The sequence below is a fragment of the Euprymna scolopes genome, chromosome 23 (genome assembly GCF_053919585.1).
Source record: "Euprymna scolopes isolate OS-2025 chromosome 23, ASM5391958v1, whole genome shotgun sequence".
NCBI classification, from domain to species: Eukaryota; Metazoa; Mollusca; class Cephalopoda; order Sepiida; family Sepiolidae; genus Euprymna; species Euprymna scolopes.
This window is the reverse complement of record NC_136504.1, coordinates 72,147,468-72,169,910: the sequence shown is the minus strand read 5'-3', so window position 1 is coordinate 72,169,910 and position 22,443 is coordinate 72,147,468. Positions and strand designations below refer to the sequence as shown.

Genomic DNA, 22,443 nt, shown 5'->3' with positions numbered 1-22,443 from the left:
GAGAATTAAATTTTCAAAAGAAAATGTTTTTATAAACAAGATGTATAAAAACATATATTGAATGATCAATAATAGGAGAAAATGATCGAATTTGCTCTTCTGACCATTTAAATAAGAGAAATATGTGACATAGGCATTTGATTTGGTCCTTCTAAATATTTATATACTTGATAGAAATACATTAATAATGAAGAAAAAATCCTGTAAAGTTTTTTTGTTTTTTAAATAAAGATTTAAGTTTATTTAAAATATTTTAAATATTCAACATTAAAATATTTCAATATTCAACATTTAATAATTATAAAATATATCTTAGAGAATTGTTTAAATAATTGAATTAACAGAGAAAGAAAAAAGTAAAAAAAAAAAACAACATTTTAATACCATTAAAAAAAAATTAAATATCTGAGGAGGAAGTTATACCTAAAAACAATGTTAACTATTTTTAAATATGTAAAAAGTTTTGAATAAGCTAAGATGTATAGGAAAAAGGAATGAGGAAGAAAAAAAAAATGAAGGGATATATTTTTATCTGTAATCTGAATTAAGCTAAATTGGTTCTACTGTAAGAATTAACCATATGAAGATTGCTTATTTCTGACTGTTTTTAGGTGTAACACTTACAAATGGTTGATATATTTTTAAATAATGTATGAATTTAGAGTCACAATAACAGTTTGCTACAATACACTTATAAACTTCAAAGTATTATAAAAATTCTCAAATAAGTGAATTTAATGTAGATATGAAAAATAATTAAAAACAAGGATTCTTAAGTTGACAGCAAATCACATTGTGTTTAATTTTACACCTTAAAAATCATCTGCCAATAGATAAAAGCTAAAAAATAAAAATGAGTCTTCATCCAATATTAGAAATAGCAATTCATTTGTCAAATTTGATCATTTCATATAAAAAGAAAAAAAAAATGCATGAACTTTTGCTTTTAAATATAATTTTCATTATGAATTGAAATAAATTAAGGTTATTTTAAAATAATTTTATCAGATCAATACTACATACCAATTAGATGTATAATGTCATTAACAAAAAAAAAGGTCAAATGTAAATTCTATACGGTTATAATATAAAAGCTTTATATGCTAAAAATAAAAATATTTAAATATCTAAAATTTAGTTTTAGTAAATTGACAAAAAAATACCCGAGAGATATGTCGAAAAATCATCAATGTTTTATATTTAGTCAAGATTTGTCATCTTTCACTCCTACAACAAGATTCTATTACACTAAAATATCAGTTTTAAAAAAAAAAACAGGTTTAGATTTTATCTAATTTGCATAAAATATTAAAAAAGTCCCATAAAAAAATAATTTTCATTAATTTTATTGTAGATTTTTTTTTCAGTCCAACAAATATTTTTTAACATACAATAAATGGTGATAAAATATAAAAACATATCATGACCACTATACATAAATAGAATTAAAAAATTTTTTTTAAATACAGATCTGGTGGTGGGATCCAGAATTTTAATAGTAATCTTTTGTCAATTATTACAATTTTCTTCAGTTATGTTTCTTTTAAAACCATGGTTAAAATTCAGCAATTAAACACATGTGTAGAGTGGTGTTGGTGGGTGTGTGCTGCAACTAAACAATTAATTTTTATAAATTGTATTAAATGTTTTTATGGAAATTTGAACATTATTCTTCCTAGTATCTCTCCATAAAATAAATGTGAATTTCTTCTGATATTAACACATATGAAAAGAGGTTGCTATTAACTCATCACATTGCTTGATAACTTAGCTGAGTGTCAAATATAAAGCATGTGTATAAACTGATGCACACAGTATTGTTTTCGTGTGAAATGTGATTTTCAGAACATTTTTTTTCATTTTCTCCATTTCTTTATCCCACAACGCAATTAAAATTATCTATGTTGCGGGGTAAAGAAATGATTCTATTAATTTATCATTACAAAATTTATTCTTAATTTGTTGTAATAATATAGATGACTCGAATTGTCAAATCATTTTTTTTTTTTTTTCAAATATGGAGAGGAGGATACAATATTCATTTAATCAATTTGTGGTTTGTACATAGATGATCATCCTCCTTTCATTTACAAACCATGAAATGGAATCAAATTATCCAAAAGCTTTTATTTATGTTCAGCTTAAAAAACCTCTGCATTTCTAACATTATATAAAACTTGGAGCTAAATTAAAAATCGTCTGCAGAAGCAAGTTAAATTTCGCTAGTCATACAAATAAAATGAAAAGTAAAATTCAATTTAAATATTTTTTCTAATACATTGAAAACAAATTTTCAGATATGTAAACTAGAAATGCAAAATGCTGGAATTGCATGGCTTTGGTTTTTTAAAGAGAATTAAAATTTCAGTACTTGTGCAGAATTTGAACCCGACATAATTAACTGGCCGTTCAGCTTTGCTTGGAACATGAAGTCATGCACTCGAGTTGGACTGTAATTTGACGGAAGATGCTAAACAATGCACAGCAAAGAAGCAGATGAACTTTGAGGGGGAGGAGGAAAAAAAAAAAAAAATGGGACCAGCCAGGAGCTTCTTGGCAGTTATCTTTTCGAGTTTATGTGGAGACAGAAATTTGGTAATGATCCTTTTGTCTCCATATATTGAAAAGCTACCTGATTGAGTTAGCAAAGTTTCTTTCACATTCGCTGTCTTTCTCACACCACTTTGACAGTGTCTGATGCAACCGTAGAAAAGTCTAAGGGAATATTCCGGCTGTCTTAATTTTAAAAAATCGGTTGCCCAGCCCTACAAAAAAAGTCTTTTTTTTTTCTTTATATTAAGTCACTGTTCACATTCAAAATGTCAACTTTTATAGGTTTTCAGGTATGCTGACAAATATCACAGTTAAATTTGAGGCTGATAAAGTCTACCAGATATGAAAATATTTGTTATTTATATATATAAAAGCAACAAAAACGGTCCTCTCATGACAATGACCGGTTCTACGCATGCGTCAGATGATGTCATGACCTGATTTACTTTAAATAGTTGAAAAACTGACTAAATTTCATGTACGTCGCTTTAGCTCAGTTGGTTAGCGCGTTGGTTCGTTATCTAAACGTTTTGGGTTCGAATCGTGGTGTGAGATGTCTTTTTTTTTTTGATGTTTTAAATTTAAATATTGAACCAGTGTTATTTAAGCCATTTTTCACGTAACGTTCATTTTTCTGGGGTCTTTTTTTTTTTTTTTTTTTTTTTTTTACTTCGTTTATCCACCCCCGACCACACACCCAACACCCAAAAACACCCAGGTACCCACCGATTTTTTAAATTTTAATATTGAAACAGGCTTATTTAAGCCATTTCTTTTTTGTCTTTACGATTTTTACATTTAACATCGTTCGTTTGCCTTACGTTAGTTTTTTTTGTTTCAATGTTTTGACCCCCCCCCCGCTTAAGTTTTAACGTTGTTTTCTCTTTTTACTTCGCTTATAACAAACAAACCTGGTCATTGACCTCATTTGCTGAATAGCTATTGCTCTATGACTTCCGTGCGTGCACCTGTTAATTTGGTTCAAACAAACATTCAAACATCTTTCAGTAACTCATTCTGGCTGGCCGATTTTATTTTCAAACTTTACCTCAGGGCTTCGGGTTCGATCGTTTCTTTTTTTTTATTTAACAGCAAACACCTCCAAACACCCGGGCAACGCCAGGTACCCCCACTAGTCTATATATATAAAAGGCAAAATGCGTGTGACCATTTCGTGTATGTCTCACAAAGGCTTTTTTCGCATACGCTCCCAGGGTCATTACGATCACTTAGCACTGTTTATATAGCCCCTAAATAATATCTACGATTTGGGAACGCGGGTCACCTCTACATTTATTTATGTCGACTTTTATGAGATTTGAGTTATTTCGCTCTGTCCCCTAACGTAAGGCAAACAAACGATGAAAACAGGAAAACGAACACGTGAAAAATGGCTTAAATAAGCCTGTTTCGATATTAAAATTTTTAAAATCGGTGGGTGTTTTTGGGTGTGTAGTCGGGGGTGGATAAGCAAACTAAAAAAAAAAAACAAAAAAAAAAAACAGAAAAACGAATGTTACGTGAAAAATGGCTTAAATAACACTGGTTCAATATTAGATAACGAACCAACGCTCTAATCAACTGACCTAACGCAACGTACATGAAATTTGTTCAGTTTTTCAACTATTTAAAGTAAATTAGGTCATGACGTCATCTGGCGCATGCGTAGAACCGTCAAAGTTGGGTAAAAACAAACCCAAACGCTGCCTCGCAGCAAAAGTTAACGCCGGGACTTCTATTTGACCTAATTAATGAGGTCAAATAGAAGCAGCAGAGTTAACTTTTATTGCGGCCACCTGTCAATACTTAAATAAATTCAAACATGATCCCGTTGTATACCGTGGTGGCCCAGTGGTTAACCTCGTACGTTTTTTTTTTTTTTTTTTTCACTTTAATTTCCAACTTTGCCTCAAGGGTTCGGGTTCGATCCTCATGAACTCACCTACCAAAACTTCTACGCATGCGTCAGATGACGTCATGACCTGATTTACTTTAGATAGTTGAATAACTGACTACATTTCATGTACGTCGTGCTAGCTCAGTTAGTTAGAGCATTGGGTCATTAACTAAACGTTTTGAGTTCGAATCGTGGTGTGAGATGTCTTTTTCTTTTTGATTTTTTAAATTTAAATATTGAAGCAGGGTTATTCAAGCCATTTTTCACGTAACATTCGTTTTTCTGAACTTATTCTTAGATTTTCATTAACACCCTCACCCCTGACCGACCACACACACCCAAAAACACCCGGGTACCCACCGATTTTTTTAAATTTTAATATCGAAACAGGCTTATTTAAGCCATTTTTCTCGTGTTCCTTTTTTTTTTGTGTTTTTTTTTAAATTTTTCAGAAGTTTTAACGTTCGTTTTCCTGTTTTCTTTTTCAGATTTTTACATTTAACAGTTTGTTTGCCGTACGTTAGTTTTTTTTTTTGTGTTTTTTGTTTTGATTAACCCCCCCCCCCCGCTTTATTTTTTGGATAAGTTTTAACGTTCATTTTTCTGTTTTCTTTTTTTACTTCGCTTATTCTTAGGTTTTCATTAACAATCACACACACCTCCAAACACTCGGGCCATGCCGGGTACACCCCCCCTCCGCCGCTAGTTTTCTATATATATATATAAAAGTGAAAATGTGTGTTTGTATGTATGTATGTGTGTGTGTGTGTGTGTGTGTGTGTATGTCTCGCAAAAACTTTCCACAGGGGTCACAGATTTTTGCCAGATCGGTATCATTTTAAAGCTCGATCCTTCGGTCGACAAATTGGCCAAAAACGTTAATTGCTTCACCCTAAAATGATCAGTTTTCTACAGGGTGGAGTGGGGGGGGGGGGGTCAGCAAAAACCGTCCTCTCATGACAATGTTGCTTCTATGCATGCGTCACACAACATCGTAACCTGATTTAGTTTAAAGATTTTTAAAAATGACCTATTTTCATGGACGTCGTCTTAGCTCAGTTGGTTAGAGCGCTGGGCCATTATCTAAAAGTTTTGGGTTCGAATCGTGGTGTGCGATGTCTTTTTTTTTTTTTTTTTTTTTTTAGATTTTTTAAATTTTAATATTGAAGCAGGGTTATTTAAGCCATTTTTCACATGTTTTTCAGATTTTTTTAGTTCACTTATTCTTATCTTTTCATTAACACCCCCCACTACATCCAACCACACACGCCCAAAAACATCCGGGTACACCCCCCCCTAGTATATATATATATATATATATATATATATATATAAAAGGCAAATGTGGCGTGGACATTTTTGTATGTCCAAAAAAGGATTTTTTTGCCGACGGTCCCGGGATCGTTACCATCGCTTAAAAGTTTTTATATACCCCCTAGATAACAATATCTAGGATTTGGGAACGCATGTTGCGTCTAGATTTATTTACATTGATTTTTACAAAATTCTTGCTATTTCAGCCCGTCTTGTGTTCGTTCAGCTTTTTTGTATAAAACCGAAACTAATTTAAAGCTAAGAACTGTTCCCGGCAATCGAACCGAGGTAACGTCCAGTAGCAATCAGCTTTGATCAATGTGGGGGCAAACTCCTTATATCTTTTTTTTTTTTTTTTTACACGGTCGTCACCACTTATCAAGGCCCGGAAGCCACTCAGGGATAAGGGTTATTGCAAGTACAGTATGTTAGTGTGGAGATTTAATGAAATTTTTACTTACGAGGACGGTTCATTAGGAATTTGTTAACATTGGACTTGAAGAAATCCAAGTTGTTGTCAGGTGGGAAGCAGGCAGACGGAACAGAGTTCCACAGGTGTGCAGTTCTAAGAAAGAAGCTTTGTTCATGGAATCTACGTTTTGATTTAGGCACAGATAAAGAGTGGGGGAAATTTTTCACAGTGGATTCAGCTAGACGGGTGTTTTTCGTGAAAGATTGGTGAGGGGGGACCAGAGATTGGAGTTCAGACGAGCACCTGCCATGGAAATAATGATAAAACAAGGATAGGCTTGCAACGTCTCTTCTGTGGGAGAGAAGTTGCAGAGAAGAGAAAAGGGAATCCCCCACTAGGCCACAAAGTTTATTTTGTACTCTGTCAAGGCAGGATAGGCTGTTTTTAGCAGCTCCTGCCCAGATATGGCAGCAGTATTCCATCCTTGGACGTACTTGCTTTTATATAGAGAATTGCATCAGTAGTGAGATATCTTCTGGAGCGGTAGAAGGATCCCACCATCTTTCCAGCGACCTTGGCAACAGACTTGATGTACGTGTTCCATTTCAGATCAGGAGCAAAAGACAAACCCAGAAGCTTGTCAAAACATGGGGCTTCTCCTAGACGAGAGTCATCCATTTCAATTGATGCCAGATGAGGATCAGAGCGTTGATGATGTAAAGATAGGAGTTTGGTTTTAGATGCATTAAAGGTAACCAGCCACATCTTCCCCCACTGAACCACGCACTCGAGATCAGAGAGAGAATCAGAGAGAACTTTGTCATTTACAGCCTTTGATGTGTTGCCGTAGATGGTCGTGTAATCAGACAATTGCTATTCAATCTGACTAATCCCCTTTTTATGGGGAGATGCCCCCCCCCCCAAACATCTTGGGGAAACAACCAGCCAAAGTTGGGTAAACAAACCCAAAAGCTGCCCTGCAGTAAAAGTTAACTCCGCTACTTCTATCTGACCTCATTAATGAGGTCAAATAGAAGTAGCAGAGTTAACTTTTATTGTGGGCACGTGTCAATTCTGTTCTTAATATTTAAATAAATTCAAACGTGTTTCAGTTACTCTCTCCTGCTGGCTGAGCAGGTAACGTGTCAGGTTTTTTGCACACTTTCTTTTCCACCTTTACCTCAAGGCTTCGGGTTCGATCCTAACTACTTACCAAAACTTTTTTTAAAAGCCCCCCCCCCCCCCCACACAAACACCCGGGAAACGATTTAGAAAGAAGTTTGAACATTGTTTTATATATTTAAACAGGAGCCTGTTGAATGTCGAGCAGTGATCCGGTTTTTGTATTTGAAAGGACGCACACCACAGGAGACTTTTGATGAAATGAAAGAAACTTATGGTGATAATGCCCCATCGTATGGCCTTGTAATGGCATCATGAATTCAAACATGGCCGGAATTCTGGAAACAAGTCCATCAAGTTGAGGCTGCCATTTTGGAAGATTGCCTTATTACTATTCGCCAAATAGCTCAAGATGTAAAGATTAGTACAGGGTCTGTGGAAACTATCATTCATGACCATTTGCATATGCATCAGGTGTCTGTCAGATGGATTCCCAGGTTGCTCACACCATTCCAGACGCGAGAACATGTTGAGTGCTCGAGGATGAATTTGGAGATGTGCCAAGAAGATCAAAGTTTTTCAAAAGACTGATTACACAGGATTAAATTTGGGTCCATCACTATGATCCAGAGACCAAAGCCCAGTCAATGAAGTGGAAGCACTTGGACTCACCACCTCTAAAGAAGGCAAGGGTGCAGCCCTCCGCTGGCAGGCAAAGGGTACCACAATTACAGGAGCGTATTATGCTTCACTTTTGAGGAAATTAAGGGAAGCTATCAAAATCAAGAGGCGGGGCAAGATCAGCAAAGGTACCCTCCTCCTCCTCCTGCAGGTCCACAACTCGCATGTCACCAGATTAGAAGCACGGGTGTGTGGTTATGAAATTCTCCCCATCCTCCCTACTCTCCTGAGCTTGCACTCTCTGACTTTCACCTCTTCCCAGCCATGAAGTTGTTTTTGAAAGGAAAGCGTTTCTCAGATGAGGCAGCTTTGATTTCTGAAGTCACGTCGTGGTTGGAGGACCAACCTGGGGTGTTCTACAAAAACGGTCTCCAGAGCTGCATCAAACGATGAGAGAAATGCATAACTCTGAGTGGTTCCTATGTAGAGAAAGACTAATAACTGTGCCAAGATTCGTTGCTCTACTGCTATGGGAAGTGGGTCAGGGGCATTACTTATTGCCCGACCCTCGTAACTTAATAATCAGCGATGCTCAGCGAAAGCCTAAAGTTAACATCATCTTCTGAGCAAAGCCGAGCACCCAGTTAGTTACGTCTGGTTCTGCACAAGTACCAAAAATTCACGCTCTTATTAGCAAATCTTTGAATTTAAATCTACAATAAATTTTCAACATTGTTAAATTTTATTTTGCATGATGTTAATGTAAGATGGCAGTTTTACGATTCTTAAATTTTATTTTTGATTCTCATATCATTTTAAATATTTGTATTTAGATAATCTGTAACATAAAATAAAAAAGCATGTAAGGATGTTGTATGCTGACATTAAATTTGAAAATTAACAAAAGATTACAGTTTGCGTGAAACATTTTTTAATGTATATACAGGGTGACCCCAAAAAAAACAAAAGCTAAATGGAGGCCATCTAGAACATATGCTGTAGAACGGAGAAAAAAAGGCCAAAGATGTTATTTTTTTTTGATGTGATGTTTTGAATATAATAAACTAGTTATGACCAAAGTTTCATTTCATTCAGACAAAACACTAAGAAACGGGGCCTAATTAGAGTTGGGGCCCGTTTTTTTTTTTTTTGGGGGGGGGGGGGGGTCACCCTGTATAAAGAAATTTCTAGAAGACAATACAATGCAAAGATGTAGCAGATGGACACAAACTGAAGATATAATGGAACAAGCTATGCAGTTTTAGCTTTATTGATTTAATATGCGTATGCATATATATTTTTATGAAATTTTATGTCATAGGTTCTTACTTGCACTAGGTTGTCAGGTAGTATATCCATGTTTCAATATTTCAGGAAAACCTTTCCTTTATCATGCGTGATGGGTCTATTGTAAACTGAGCAAATTCTGCAGAAATTGGAAGTTTCAAATAATAACTTAGTAATATAGGACTTGTCTTATTATTCAATATTATTTTTTTTATTAATAATATTTAACCTTATTTATGTTTGTATTTATAACAAAACTTTATTTCTTATTTACCGCGGTCCTGTTAAGATGGTTAGGCATTTAAATTTTCCTATTAAGAGGTGATAACATTATCATGGTTAAAAGGGTATAACTTGGTTAACGGTTAATTATCTAAGTTACGCAGATGTTTGCATACCCATATGTATATTTTGTTGTCCAGTGAAGTCGGGGTTTTTTTTCTTCTGATTTTTGCTTTTTTAACGTTATATTAGGTATATTGGTGAACGTTTATCTAGAATTATCTAGAATTTTAGTCTAAATAACTATGCATTTTATCAAAGTTTAACATTGATTTTTTTTTAATTTATCTTTTTTCTATTGAGGTTTCCATTTTATTTTGCTATGATTGGATTCTATGTATTTGTAAATTATCATTATTCATTTAATTCTGTGTACGATCAACTTTATTTGTATATAAGGTTTTTATATATTTATTTATTTTGTCTATTTACCGTTTTTTTTTGTTTGTTTGTTTATTACTCATGTGTTTTGATTTTGTTTTTTTCTCTATTTTATTTAACCCTGTATTCAACTTATTTGTATTTTTAATTTTAATATTATTATTAATTTCAATTAATACGCACTGGACCTACACTGGGAAACAACTAATAACACGCATCACAACAATACACCTTAGCAAACTGCTACATGAACACGAGTAATTTATGCCATTGCATAAACATTGTATATATTGCATACAACGCAATAAATCAGTAACACAGTGAGGCCCTACATATTAGGGTGAAGGAACACCTGCAAACACATAACTCTTCATTTCATAGGCAGATCCACACTTGCAACAACACTAGCAATATTAAAGTGGGTATCCTAGTCATTAAATGTTAATGACCTTAAAACAAAAGAATCCATTTTGATTGGTAAATTGCAACTAGAAATAAATCGCCAACAAATTAGGACCCAAATTTCTAGTTTAGTACGCTTAACTAAATAACCCGTTCAAAATAAAAACAAATAAGCAATAAATAGATCAAGATAAGCATTAGAACCCCAATCAACGAATAAAAACAAGATTTTGATCAACACCAGTTTAATCTTGACCTTCGCATATACATATGCTCTCTGTAAATAAATGTAAAAATGACGTGTTCAGACATGCAGGACCAAGATTTATTTTTTATGTAGAGTGCATGTTTTTATCTGTATTTACAAAACGTTTTAAACCAAAGAGTGTATTCTTTTATCTATATTTACAAAACGTTTTAATAGATTGGTTATAATTACATACATATGGTTAAATATTATTAAGCAAATATGAATACCAACACAAAGCCTATATTACTAAGTTATCATCTGAAACAAATTTGTGGAATTTGCTCGGTTTACGACAGATCCATCATGCATGCCCAAAAATCGAACACATTCCAGACAAAGGGAAAGATTTCTCTAAATATTGCAACACAGATATACTACCTCACCACCTGACATATTACATGTATAATATATATATATATATATATATATATATATATATATATACGCGCATGTATTAAATCAATAAAGATGAAACTGCATAGCTTGTTTCATCATTTTAATGAAGTTACTTCAATTCATGTCTATCTGTTACATCTTTGCATTGTATTGCTGCCTATAAATCTATAAATATGCATGAAAATTGATTTTAAATGTTATTTTTGTTAGTTTAAATTTACATTCAAATAAACATGTATGGGATAAAAATACACTTTACTATAAAACTGCATTAAAACTTTATAGACAAGCGATTATAAAAAATCTATATGAAGGTTAAATTTATTTTAAATTTAGTTTCATAGTGCTGTATTTTGTATCTGATTGATGTAAAACTGTTCATCTCATTTTAAACATAAGCAGTGCCAGGCTGGCTCTTGCATAAAGAGAGCAACACAACATATACACACTACAGAAATTTACAAATTTCTCTGCTTGAATAAGGATTTTTGTTTTTTATCTATTAAAACTTAAAATTTAGTAAATGGCATCATATTCATAAAAAATAGCAAAAGAAAAGAATTATCTGTACATTTGGAACCATTTTTTATTGCAGGTATTTCATTTTTTCTAAAATTTCCTTAAAAGCCAACATGTTAAACTTAAATTTTAAAATATTTGCAGGGGGGTCATTTTGGTATAATGAAATATTTATTATTTATGGATTAAATATTCACATTAGTTACTTAAAATGGCCAAAATGAAGGAATTAGATTTCAAATGCAAATTGGAAGAAATGTAAATGCAACTATGGTTTGTCAATTCTTAGAAAATAGATATACGATGCATGTTTAGTTCAAATTCTTCCTTTCAATATTGGAAATCTTATAAAACAATCAAAATCTATTTATTGTGAAAAACTTTCCTCTCATTTTTTTTTTATTTATACTTTCATTATATTGCAACTCCACTTTACAGACACTGCAGCACTCATTCCCTTCAATATCAGAGTTGGCTTTAAAAACTTTCTAAGATGCAATGCCTCAAAAGAAAAAATTGTCACAGTAAAAGATTAGAAATTGCTTTGTTTCAGAATTTTTATCTTTTTTTTTAAAGTAAGAAGAATTTTATAAACTTTCTTTCCAATAATAATAGATTAAAAATCCTGCAGTTGAATTTAAAACAAAAGGATAATGTGAGTTTTTATTATTTTCTAAAAGAATTAAAAAGTTCCATTTTTGTTTATTTAAAATTATTAAAGTTTAGTTTTCCAGTATTGAAGAGATAAAAAGTAGAATATTTCATTTTCATTCAATCTTAAAATGTGAGTGTGTGAAATACATATTTTCATTTGTTACCACTGCAAAATGTATCTAATATATTCTCTTCAGTAATCAGAGAAAAATGTTATAAAAAAAAAAGCAAAGTTTGTTCTTAAATGACTGTTTAAATAACAGAAATTTAAAGTGACAGCATAAATAAACTGTTATAAACGCAACCAAAAACAGGCATTTTTAGAAAATAAAACTCGCACACACACACACACACTATCTGCATAAGTGAAACTATCATAAAATTTAACTTGAACTCGACCTTATTTTTATATCATAAAATCTTATTTAATGCTTAATCTCATTCTGATTAAACATCAAATGATACATAATTGATCAGTCTATTAAATTATTTACTATAATAGATACATGACAGGAGAGCAAACCAAAGTTGCATTTTCTCAGTCTCACTAAAACCCTTAAAAAAAAAAAAAAAAAAATTCAAGACATGTTGTAGGCAGCCATTAAAAATGTTTATTTGCTGCCTTAAATATCATCTGATAAATAAACTAAGCATGAAAAAATGCAGCAAATCAAGTCAAAAGTTTAATCTATTCTAGACAAGAACTTTTTTGTGCGTCAATCTTTATCTCAACTATCAAACTGTAATGAACATAAAATTAAAAGTTTATTGTCAGAAAGAGCTAACATTAATTTCCAAAAAGGTCATCATAAAATCGTAAATTTTCTGAACAAAAACAGAAATGGCTGATTAGGTATAACCAATAATGTATTCATTATACTAATTACTAGCACCACCAATGAGTCAGAATAGACTACCACGTACCGTGCAAAAGCTACGATCTTTGTATGATAGGTAACCACTAAGGCCAGGAACTACCTGAAAAACAATATTTGTGAAGGTTTTCTTCAAGAGTTGTTCTTCAAATAGAATTTTGATCAAGAAATGTTGGGAAAAATCTGTTGTAGCTAAAACAGCAGCAGCAGTCATTCAATTCTTTTTCCTTCATCTTTCTCTCAAACTCTCATTCCACTAGGCTCAAAATTAATAGAATGTACATTCTAGAACATTTGCAATTAGAATATAGCAGCTTTCTATTAACCAGATGTATACTATTTTAGAAGTTTGAAATGGTTATAAAAATTACAATAAAGCTTACAAATTGAATGTTATCTTCACGAAGACAACGGCTCAACAATGAACTCTTCAAAAATTGGTTTAATAGAATGAAGAGATTTTTCCCTTTTTTAACTTCGAAAATGCAGTAAATAAACAAGTTTCAATAACGAAATGCATCACATATTTAGAAAGTAATTTACAAATGAATTTTGAATTTATTTTAATTAAAAAGGAGAAAATCAATGGAACATGTGAAAAACAAAAGTTTCATTAGTAAATTTAATTGAAGACAAGTGCATGAATAGATAAAAATAAAAAATAAGAAAAACATTCACTTAAAAAAAAAAAAAAAGCATGTAAAAATCATTTACAGATGCAGAAATCAATATAAAATTTCCAGTTTCAGGAAAATTGCAACTTTAATAAACCAAAGTAAAATTCAAAACATTTGCTCAACAAATTTTTTTCTGAAAGAAGTCAATTTCTTTTATGCATTTAAGATTCAAGAGAAATCAAAAGGAACACATTTTTAATGAGAATGTAAAGAACTCATTCTACAGAAATTTCACAAAAAATATACAAAATATATCAATATAAATTGTTTATCCAATTAACAACCCGATATTAATCTGGCCAAGTGTTTGTCACATTAAATACTTCAGCTATTTAAATGTTTTGTTTTTTAAATTAAAATCAAAATTTAATAAAACTGATAAGTAAATGCATAATTTATATATTAAGTTACACATGAGCATGAAATATATTCTATTATTTTACAATAAAATTTAATGAAAAAGTTATACATTATATATTTTTTATTGGTTGGTCCGATAAGTTACTTATAATACAAATCATACATTAAAAATTTTTTTTTAAACCTGAAGATTTTGAAAAATTCAAGATACCAAAGTTTTTTTTTATTTATTTAGTGAGATATGAAGTCAGATCAAAATATGAAAGTAAAAAATGACTTCTTAAATTTTAAAAAAAAAACAACATTTAATATCAATGCTTAAAGAATCTACCAAATTACATTTAAGAATTAAAATTCTATACTAAAATTAATGGCCAAAGAATTATAGAAAACTATAAAAAAAAAAAAAAAAAGAAGAATGCTGTTTTTCAGTGCAGAATCTGAATTTATAGGCATTGAATATATTAAAGTTTTGAAACCAAAAGAAAAATTTTTTATAGTGACTTTATTTTTCTCTATTATTGAAAAATGAGAGGGAATTTGGTGTTTGTTTATTCCACCATAATCATGAGATAATGAAATATTTGAAAACCGATTTCTTGAGGGGAAACTTATCGAAAGCAAAATGTATCAGATCAGGTGGATGATTTATACAGTTGCCGTGCAGCAACTGATATGAAATGAAGCCAGAGTAAAAATACAGTTTCACAACAAAATGTCAGACATTTTTAAAAATTATAAAAATAGAAAGATTTAAGAAATAACAGCTTTTTCCCCAGGAAACGTGACACTTCTGAAAAATAAGAATTAATACAGAACTTAGACAACAATCATGTTGCCAGTATAATTTGACTAGTACACACACACACACACACACATATATACATGTATAGGTATAAACTGGAATAAAGGTAATAAACAAAGAACAAACTCTATAGAACAACAGAAAGAATGACCATTGACTCATGTTGGTTTCATTTTGACATTTTGTTTCATTTAAAATGCCTTTGTGATAAATGAAACAAAACATTGAAATGAAATCAGCATGATTCTGTGCACATTCTTTGTTGTTCAATATTGTTTGTCCTTACCTTACAACCTTTATCCCCATTTATAACTATGCATTGTGTTGAATGTTTATAGCTTGATATATCACATGAATAAAGTGAGGCTTAAGCCACTGTAAAAGAGTTGGCTTAATCCTAGGTTGTCTTGATATGAATATGAAAATAAAAATGGTAAACAGGTTCCTCAAATGTTGCACAGCTGCTATAAACTGATATTTGTTAAAGATTTCATCAAGAAAATGTATTTCTTCCAGCAAAATAACAATAAGTCAATAACTGAAAGATACCAAAAGAGAATAATAAACAGGTGGGAAAAACATTCACCTATTTTGTCAACAATGCATGTAAATTCCAACGTGAAACCATTTATACAACTGCTTTTATAAAAAACAAGAATTCATTAAATGAAGAGATCAATTATAAGTAATTTTTTTAATGAAAGATGGTTTTTAATATGGATTTAAACTATTTAAAACTTATAAAAGAAAAATCTGAAAATACTTCTTTTTCATCATCAACAAATAAAATTAAAATGATTGGTAAAGGTTTACTTAAAAAAAAAGAAGAAAAAAAGCAATCTTATTTTGACAAATATGAAAACATTTTACTGATTATAATTATTAACCTAATAATTATTAAACATCACTCATTCAGTTAGATTGTGTTTTTATATCGAGAAATTAAATTAATTAAAAGATAAAAGCCTTTTTAAACAAAAATTAAGTTTTGAATATTATTATCGATTAGTATGTGTAAGACACATGCAATAAAAAGCTATTTAATATCTAGGTGAAAATTGTTTTTCAATGCTTATTCGTTTTAGCTTGAAAATTGCTGCAACAAATTTAAAAAAGAAAAAAAAAAAGAACAAATGAATATTTCTGCTTAGAAAACTTATGAGGCAAACCGATATAGATATTTCAAATCTGGTTCAAATTCAATCCAGATATTAAGGTTTCTATTTTTAATATCAATAGAGGAACAATTTTAAGTATGATACAGTAAAGACAAGTTGTATAAAACTACCAATGATTATATTTTTATTATAAAAATAAAGAGAAAAAAATGCAATATTAGAAATGTCTATAAACTATGGCTAAGAAATGATAGAGAAAAATGGGAATAAAATGAATGTAAAAATCGGCAATTGATCATCAAGTTAAATAATTTACATATTCTTATGTTATCTAAATTACCTACTTTACATCTTGATTTTAAGTATAAAAATCATAGAAAAATTTTAAATAGATTAATAGAAATAAACCATACATATCTATGTACATACATAGGAAAATTATTAATGAAATTCCCAAATTAATTTAGACTTAAAAAACAAAATATAAAATAAAAATGAAATTACAATTACATTAAAAACGTTTCTAAGAGACAATTATAAATTTAGAAATGTTTAGTTTTGTCCAATTAATAAATTTTAAATACTGATATAAAATTTATATTACATGTTAACTGCATTAATTAGCATTAAGTGTTTGTTCAATTAAAAAGTTATGTAACTGAATTGATAAAGCATATTAAAAAGTTATAAATATAACAAAAAGTATGTTTAAATCTAAGTGTTTTTAAATAAAGATGAAAGTTATAAATATTTGAATTTAAAGAAAAAAACCTAAGCTGTAAAAGCAATCTTCATGTAGTAGCAGTCACTTCACTTTGTGTATGTGGTAAAAAAAAAAAAACCAAAAAAAAAAAACCCACATTCACACAGCAACACTAGATGACATAATAGAAATAAAACAAAGCTACAACTTTTGTGTAAACTTCAATTTATTGATAGGGCCATTTCATACTGAAATGATTAAGGCTTTAAAACAACACAAGGCAGCAAAAAGTTAATCGAAATACAAATTTACATAAATTTACATTTCAGCAGCAAATATTGTTTGTACATGTTAAAAATTAAATATTTTGCAATGATAAAATTAACAATGATTTACTTTAATATTAAGCGAACACATTATATGTAATTATAATAATTATTATTAAACACACAAATAGGATATATATATATATATATATATATATATATATATATATATATATTCACATACACCGGTTACAGTTACAATGCATGAAATATAACTGGTTGTTAAATCAGAATATCTGATCTCAGATGTACAAAGAAAAATAATTTTTATTAAATAATAAAGTTAAATTAATTTTTTTTTATAGTTTACTTAAAATAAAAGATATTGCCTCCTCAAGTATGGAATGACCCAATCAAATTGCACATAAAATCCTAACAAAGTTCATTCAAACAAAAGATACAGAAGAAACAAATACCAGTCACTGATTTAGCCAATTGGCTATGTATGCGCCAGAGCAATTCGTCTGGAATGGCTGATGAAATATCCATAACTCAATGCAACTGAGACTGCACATCGACAAATTCAACCTCGGGCCTTACTTGACTGTAACTGCAAGGCTTTCTTTTGAAAGGGACATAAAATTATTCATCAGAAAAAATATTGAAACTCAAAGACTTTAAATAGAACATCATAAACATTGGGTGGTCTTGCAGTTCACCAGTTCTTATAAAATTACAGAATGGTCACAATGTCGATACAAATAATATTGGTTGCTATTAAGAAGCAACGTTAGAATCCTTTTATTTTAAAAAGGAAAATTGGTTTTACTTGAAAAAATTTAAAAAAAAAAAAAAGTTACATTTCACATCTGTCATAAAAGGATAAAACGATTAAAATACTTAAAAGATCCAAAACTGAATTTTAAAAGTATTTTACTACTGTAAAAATCTCAAATAAAAACAAAAAATTTTTTAACTTATATTAACTTTTACTTTAATAATTTCCTAAACTGCACAAAAATATTAAAGAAAAAAAAAGTCTTGCAAGAACCGGCAAACTGCAATCTACCCAAACATTCTTATGAACACTTGGAAATTTAAAAATGTGCTTAGTGAACTGTGGTATGGTTACAAAATGAATGAAAATTTGCTAAGAGTTAGCTTCATTACTTAAAAGTGCCAGAGATAGAATTGAATAAAATCATTTTAATTAAGATTAAGAATAAAATTATCATTAACTAAATAGAAATTACTTGTAAGAATTTCAGTTGTTAATTTTTTAATTAAAAAAATAAAGTATGACTCAATGTTCTGATGATCTTAAAATTCTTAATATATATTAAAATCTTTTCAAATCATGCAACAATTAGAATTTATTTGAATACAGAGGTTGAATCAGTTGCCTTATCTGTGATCAAAATAAATATTACAATAAAAACACAGATACATGTTGCATTGGAAATTATAATAGAAATGCCATAAGATTAAGAAAACACTACAATAGTGTAAAATCAGGGGAAATATTGATCAACTTCCAAATAAAAAAAATCTCATTAAAAAACTTATAAATCTTAAAATATTTGACAAATCTGCTAAATCCTGAAATAAAGTCATGTGAATAACAAAGGATTTCATCAACTCAGAACTGCAAGGACAAAGCTGAAAGGAAATTATAGGTTTCATGTGTAATATATGTGTGAAATTATAGGTTTCATGTATATGTATGTATATATATATATGTGTGTGTGTGTGTGTGTGTGTGTGTGAAATTATAGGTTTCATGTGTGTGTATATATATATATATATATATATATACAAACACACAAAAAGATACACATTACATGCAACATATATATATATACATACATACACACACACACACACTCTCTCTCACACACACACACACACACACACACATTCATTGCATATGTATACCAGTAATATCATATGTAAGTGTATTCATGAAAATCGAGCACTAAGGTATAAAAAAAAAAAAAAAAATAATAATAATAAAAAAAAAAAATTGATTCATAAATACTGGAGGTTCAAGAACCATTATAAATCCATGAATTATAAAATTTTGGTTTTTAATTTTTTTTAAAGCTTACTCATGAAATATCAAAATTAAATCTTTTAAAGATGGAAAGATAAAAAAATAAAAATAAATAAAACCCTGAACTAAGATACATACCCTCTCTTTCTGACTGGATTTTTCTTCCTTTTCTTTTTTGCGTAGCTCTGATACAAAGTCAGCAAACATAGATTCTCGTTCCCTCATTTTTTCAATAGATTTGAAGCGCTCTTCTTTACCATATTTAGTTGCAAAGTCACTAAAAGAAGACCTGTGAAGAAATAAAAAGAAATGCCAGCGATATAAAAGGGACACATCTTTAGATAAATTAAATTTAAATAAAAAATTTTGTTAGCTTTCTGTTTCATGAAATTAAAGGTATTTTTTGAAAAAAAAAAAAAACTGCAATTTCCTTTGTTAATCAATTGATTTGATTTTGCAGCAGATAACATGTTTGATGTTATTTTATGTTTAGATATTTGCATTTAGTTTCCATTTAATAATGCAGTTGTTCTTTGGTACGTATACATACACAGTTACATATGTATAGGTTTGGCAAAGTGTTTTCTCTGGTTGGCAAGTTCAATTTATTATATTTTATATTTTCTGGTATAAATCTTTTTGTTAAATATTTCCTTCAAACTTTTAATGTTGTAGTAGTAAAATTACGAGCAAAGTCACCATCATATATGTGTGAGTATCCTTTACTGACTGGTTGATCTGGTTTCGTTAGAAAAATTGCTCTCTACATTTTTGTGCTCTAGCTCCAATGTGGAGGGCTAAGTCAAATATCGTTTTGAGGCCCAATCTGGGAGTTTTTTTTCTTTGGTTTTACTTTTCTACTAGTAGGACCAGTGTACCAGTGTTGCCCAGTGGAAGGATTGCATAAAGTCAGAACATGTTTGTTAAGAGAACCCTCTCTTAAAAATAGATTATCTAGTGCGTTACCATAGACCGAGCTAAATTTGTTTTGTTTTAGTTTATAAAGTGGTCGGTAAGTGAAGAATTGAGGTCCCCACTAATGAAAAGAAATATTAAAAAGCACATGAACATTTTAAAAATGTCCATAAAGGCTAAAAATGTGCATAATCCCCTCCCAATATAGGAAAGTAATGAATAAAAAAATGTTTATGAAAAAATATTTTTAATAATCCTAAAATCCTTTTACACTAAGGTAATTTTTTATTTTTAGGAAATGGTCGGTAATTTAGGCCCTCAATAATAAAAGAAACCTTAAAAAGCATGTTAGTTAACGTTTAAAAAAAATTATGCCTAACAGATTAAAAGAAAATGTGCTCTCCCTGCCTTCTCGAAAAAAAAATGTAAAGCAATGAAATTGTTGCTGTGGACTGTCTCGAAATCAAAACTCACAAAGCTGGGTTGGTAGCCCAAGTAAGAAAGGAAAAAGTATGATGATGATAGTATTCGTAATGGTAGTAACAGTAAGAAGGAGATATAGAAAACGGTAGACAAACACACAGATACATGTAAGTGTGTATTGACTTTTTCTATGTACAAGAAATTTTTCTAGCCAGAGGTAATCTTGTTTGTATGAGGTGAGGTCCCCACCAATAAAAAAGAAATGTCAAAAAGTATGTTAGTTAATGTTTCTAAATTTTTAAAATGAGGATTATTCAGACAACTGTTCTCATCTTGAGTGTCATTTTCACAAGGTTTCGGTTGATGTAATCTCAAAATTCGATCCAAATTGAGAGTTCGACAAAATATGCCTGAATAAGGTTGGAGGTAACATTGACAGAAACCTTGTGAATATGACACTCAAGATGAGAACAAGAGTCCGAAGAATCCAAAGAACATGTTAATGAATGTTTAAAAAATGTGCATGAGTGCCCCACCCTGTAGAGGAAAATAATGAATGAAAAATGTTTACAAATAAATAATTTAATCAATTCTGAAATCATTGTTTCTTGAGCCTTTCCCTGAAGGAGAACTTCTAGAGTGAGGTAATTTTGATTTGCTTTTAAGAAGTAGTAAATAAGAATTTAGACCCCCTCTCTGTTAATAAAAAGAAAGCTTTAAAAAATAAAAAATTGCTTGTGATAGTAGTAACACCAACAATATAGAGAAGATGGTAACTAAACACACGTATGCTCCTTGTCTTTAAAGTACAAAATCCTTCTATACTGAGGTAAATGTTTTTATGATGTGCTTGGTAAGTTAACTGAGGGCACTGCTAATAAAAAATTAACAGTACCCCCCCCCCACACACACACACACGGTAACCAGTAACTTGTGTTACAACAATAATACATTAGATAAACACACGTACACATTCTCTCACTTTGTTTACTAATACACATTTAAACAAATATTATTGATAGAATAAAAGTGTTTGTACAAAGATTAATTTAACAATCATCTACTTAAGATTCTACAAAAGCTTTATATTTTCTTAATTCTGTTGGAATACATTGTTCGTAATAGATTAAACATAACTAATGCCTTGTTGTTTTGAAAGAATAGAATGTGTCCACCATGTTGAATATAATGGAAAGCATTCTGTAGTATGGGTAAATGTGAAATATCTATAAATATAAAAGCGAAAATGTGTGTGTGTGCACCTTTTCTGTATGTCCGCAAAAGGCTTCTTTTTTTTTTTTCGGCGGCCTTCTGGGTCGGCTCGCTCCTTAAAAATTTTAATATCACGTCTAAATCATAATAATTACGGTTATCTTTAATTTGCCTGACTTTTACCAGCAATTTTCGATCGCCGCATCTTCGAAAAGCGAATGATAGAGTGGGAGAAACAGTAACTGTCTTGCAGCGCAAAACTAGATCAAACATCACGCTACTTCCTCGCACCTATATATTTCACTTTATAAACCTTAACTTAACATGCTTATCAATTCCTCTCCCCTCGTAGCCGAGATGGTTAGGTGCCTGGCTTTTTTCCCCCCCTTTCGTTTCCACCTTCGGGTCAAAGCTTCGGGGTTCAATCCTACCTTCATACTCAAACCTTTTTTTTTCTTTTACACCTCCAAGCACCCGGCCAACGTTTTTTTTTTTAACACACACACCTTCAAACACTCAGGCAACGCCGAGTACCCTCCGCTAGCATAGAATAAAAGTTCCTCTGAGTAGCAAATGAAATTTGCATTAAAGTTAAGTGATGAGGAAGAGTGTGTTCATTATTTTCTGAGGAAATGAGTTGATAAAATCATCTAATCACAAAACAAATTATTTACAATAAGCATAGACTCTGAAATATTTGCATTAAAGTTATGTCTGGGAGAATGAAAGTAAAAAATAATGTATTTAAGAGAGTGACTCGGCGCCAAAAAACTTAATTTACGAATTGTAATTAAATCGAATGATAAATACCAGAAAACCTGCATCAAGTACAGACAGATAGCATAACCATTTGTGTGGCTCCAGTGTTTCTTTTCCTATAATGCATTTTTATAAACGAGAATAATCGTCTATTTTATTATGTAGAGAGATATATGGTTGTATATAG

General features: G+C 30.4%; 1 protein-coding gene across 2 annotated transcripts in view; it reads right to left on the bottom strand.

Annotated features, from left to right (window-relative positions):
- Positions 1–22,443, bottom strand: part of LOC145245994 (transcription elongation regulator 1-like) — a 144,744-nt gene that overhangs the window by 22,975 nt on the left and 99,326 nt on the right. Inside the window, exons 13-14 of one of the 2 annotated variants that reach the window (XM_080107790.1) lie at positions 19,086–19,236; positions 13,015–13,068 (exon numbers count right to left, since the gene is read on the bottom strand). In XM_080107790.1, the coding sequence (XP_079963916.1) occupies positions 13,015–13,068; positions 19,086–19,236 (205 nt within the window). The remainder of the gene's footprint in view (positions 1–13,014; positions 13,069–19,085; positions 19,237–22,443) is intronic. The other variant, XM_080107791.1, reaches the window with a different exon arrangement.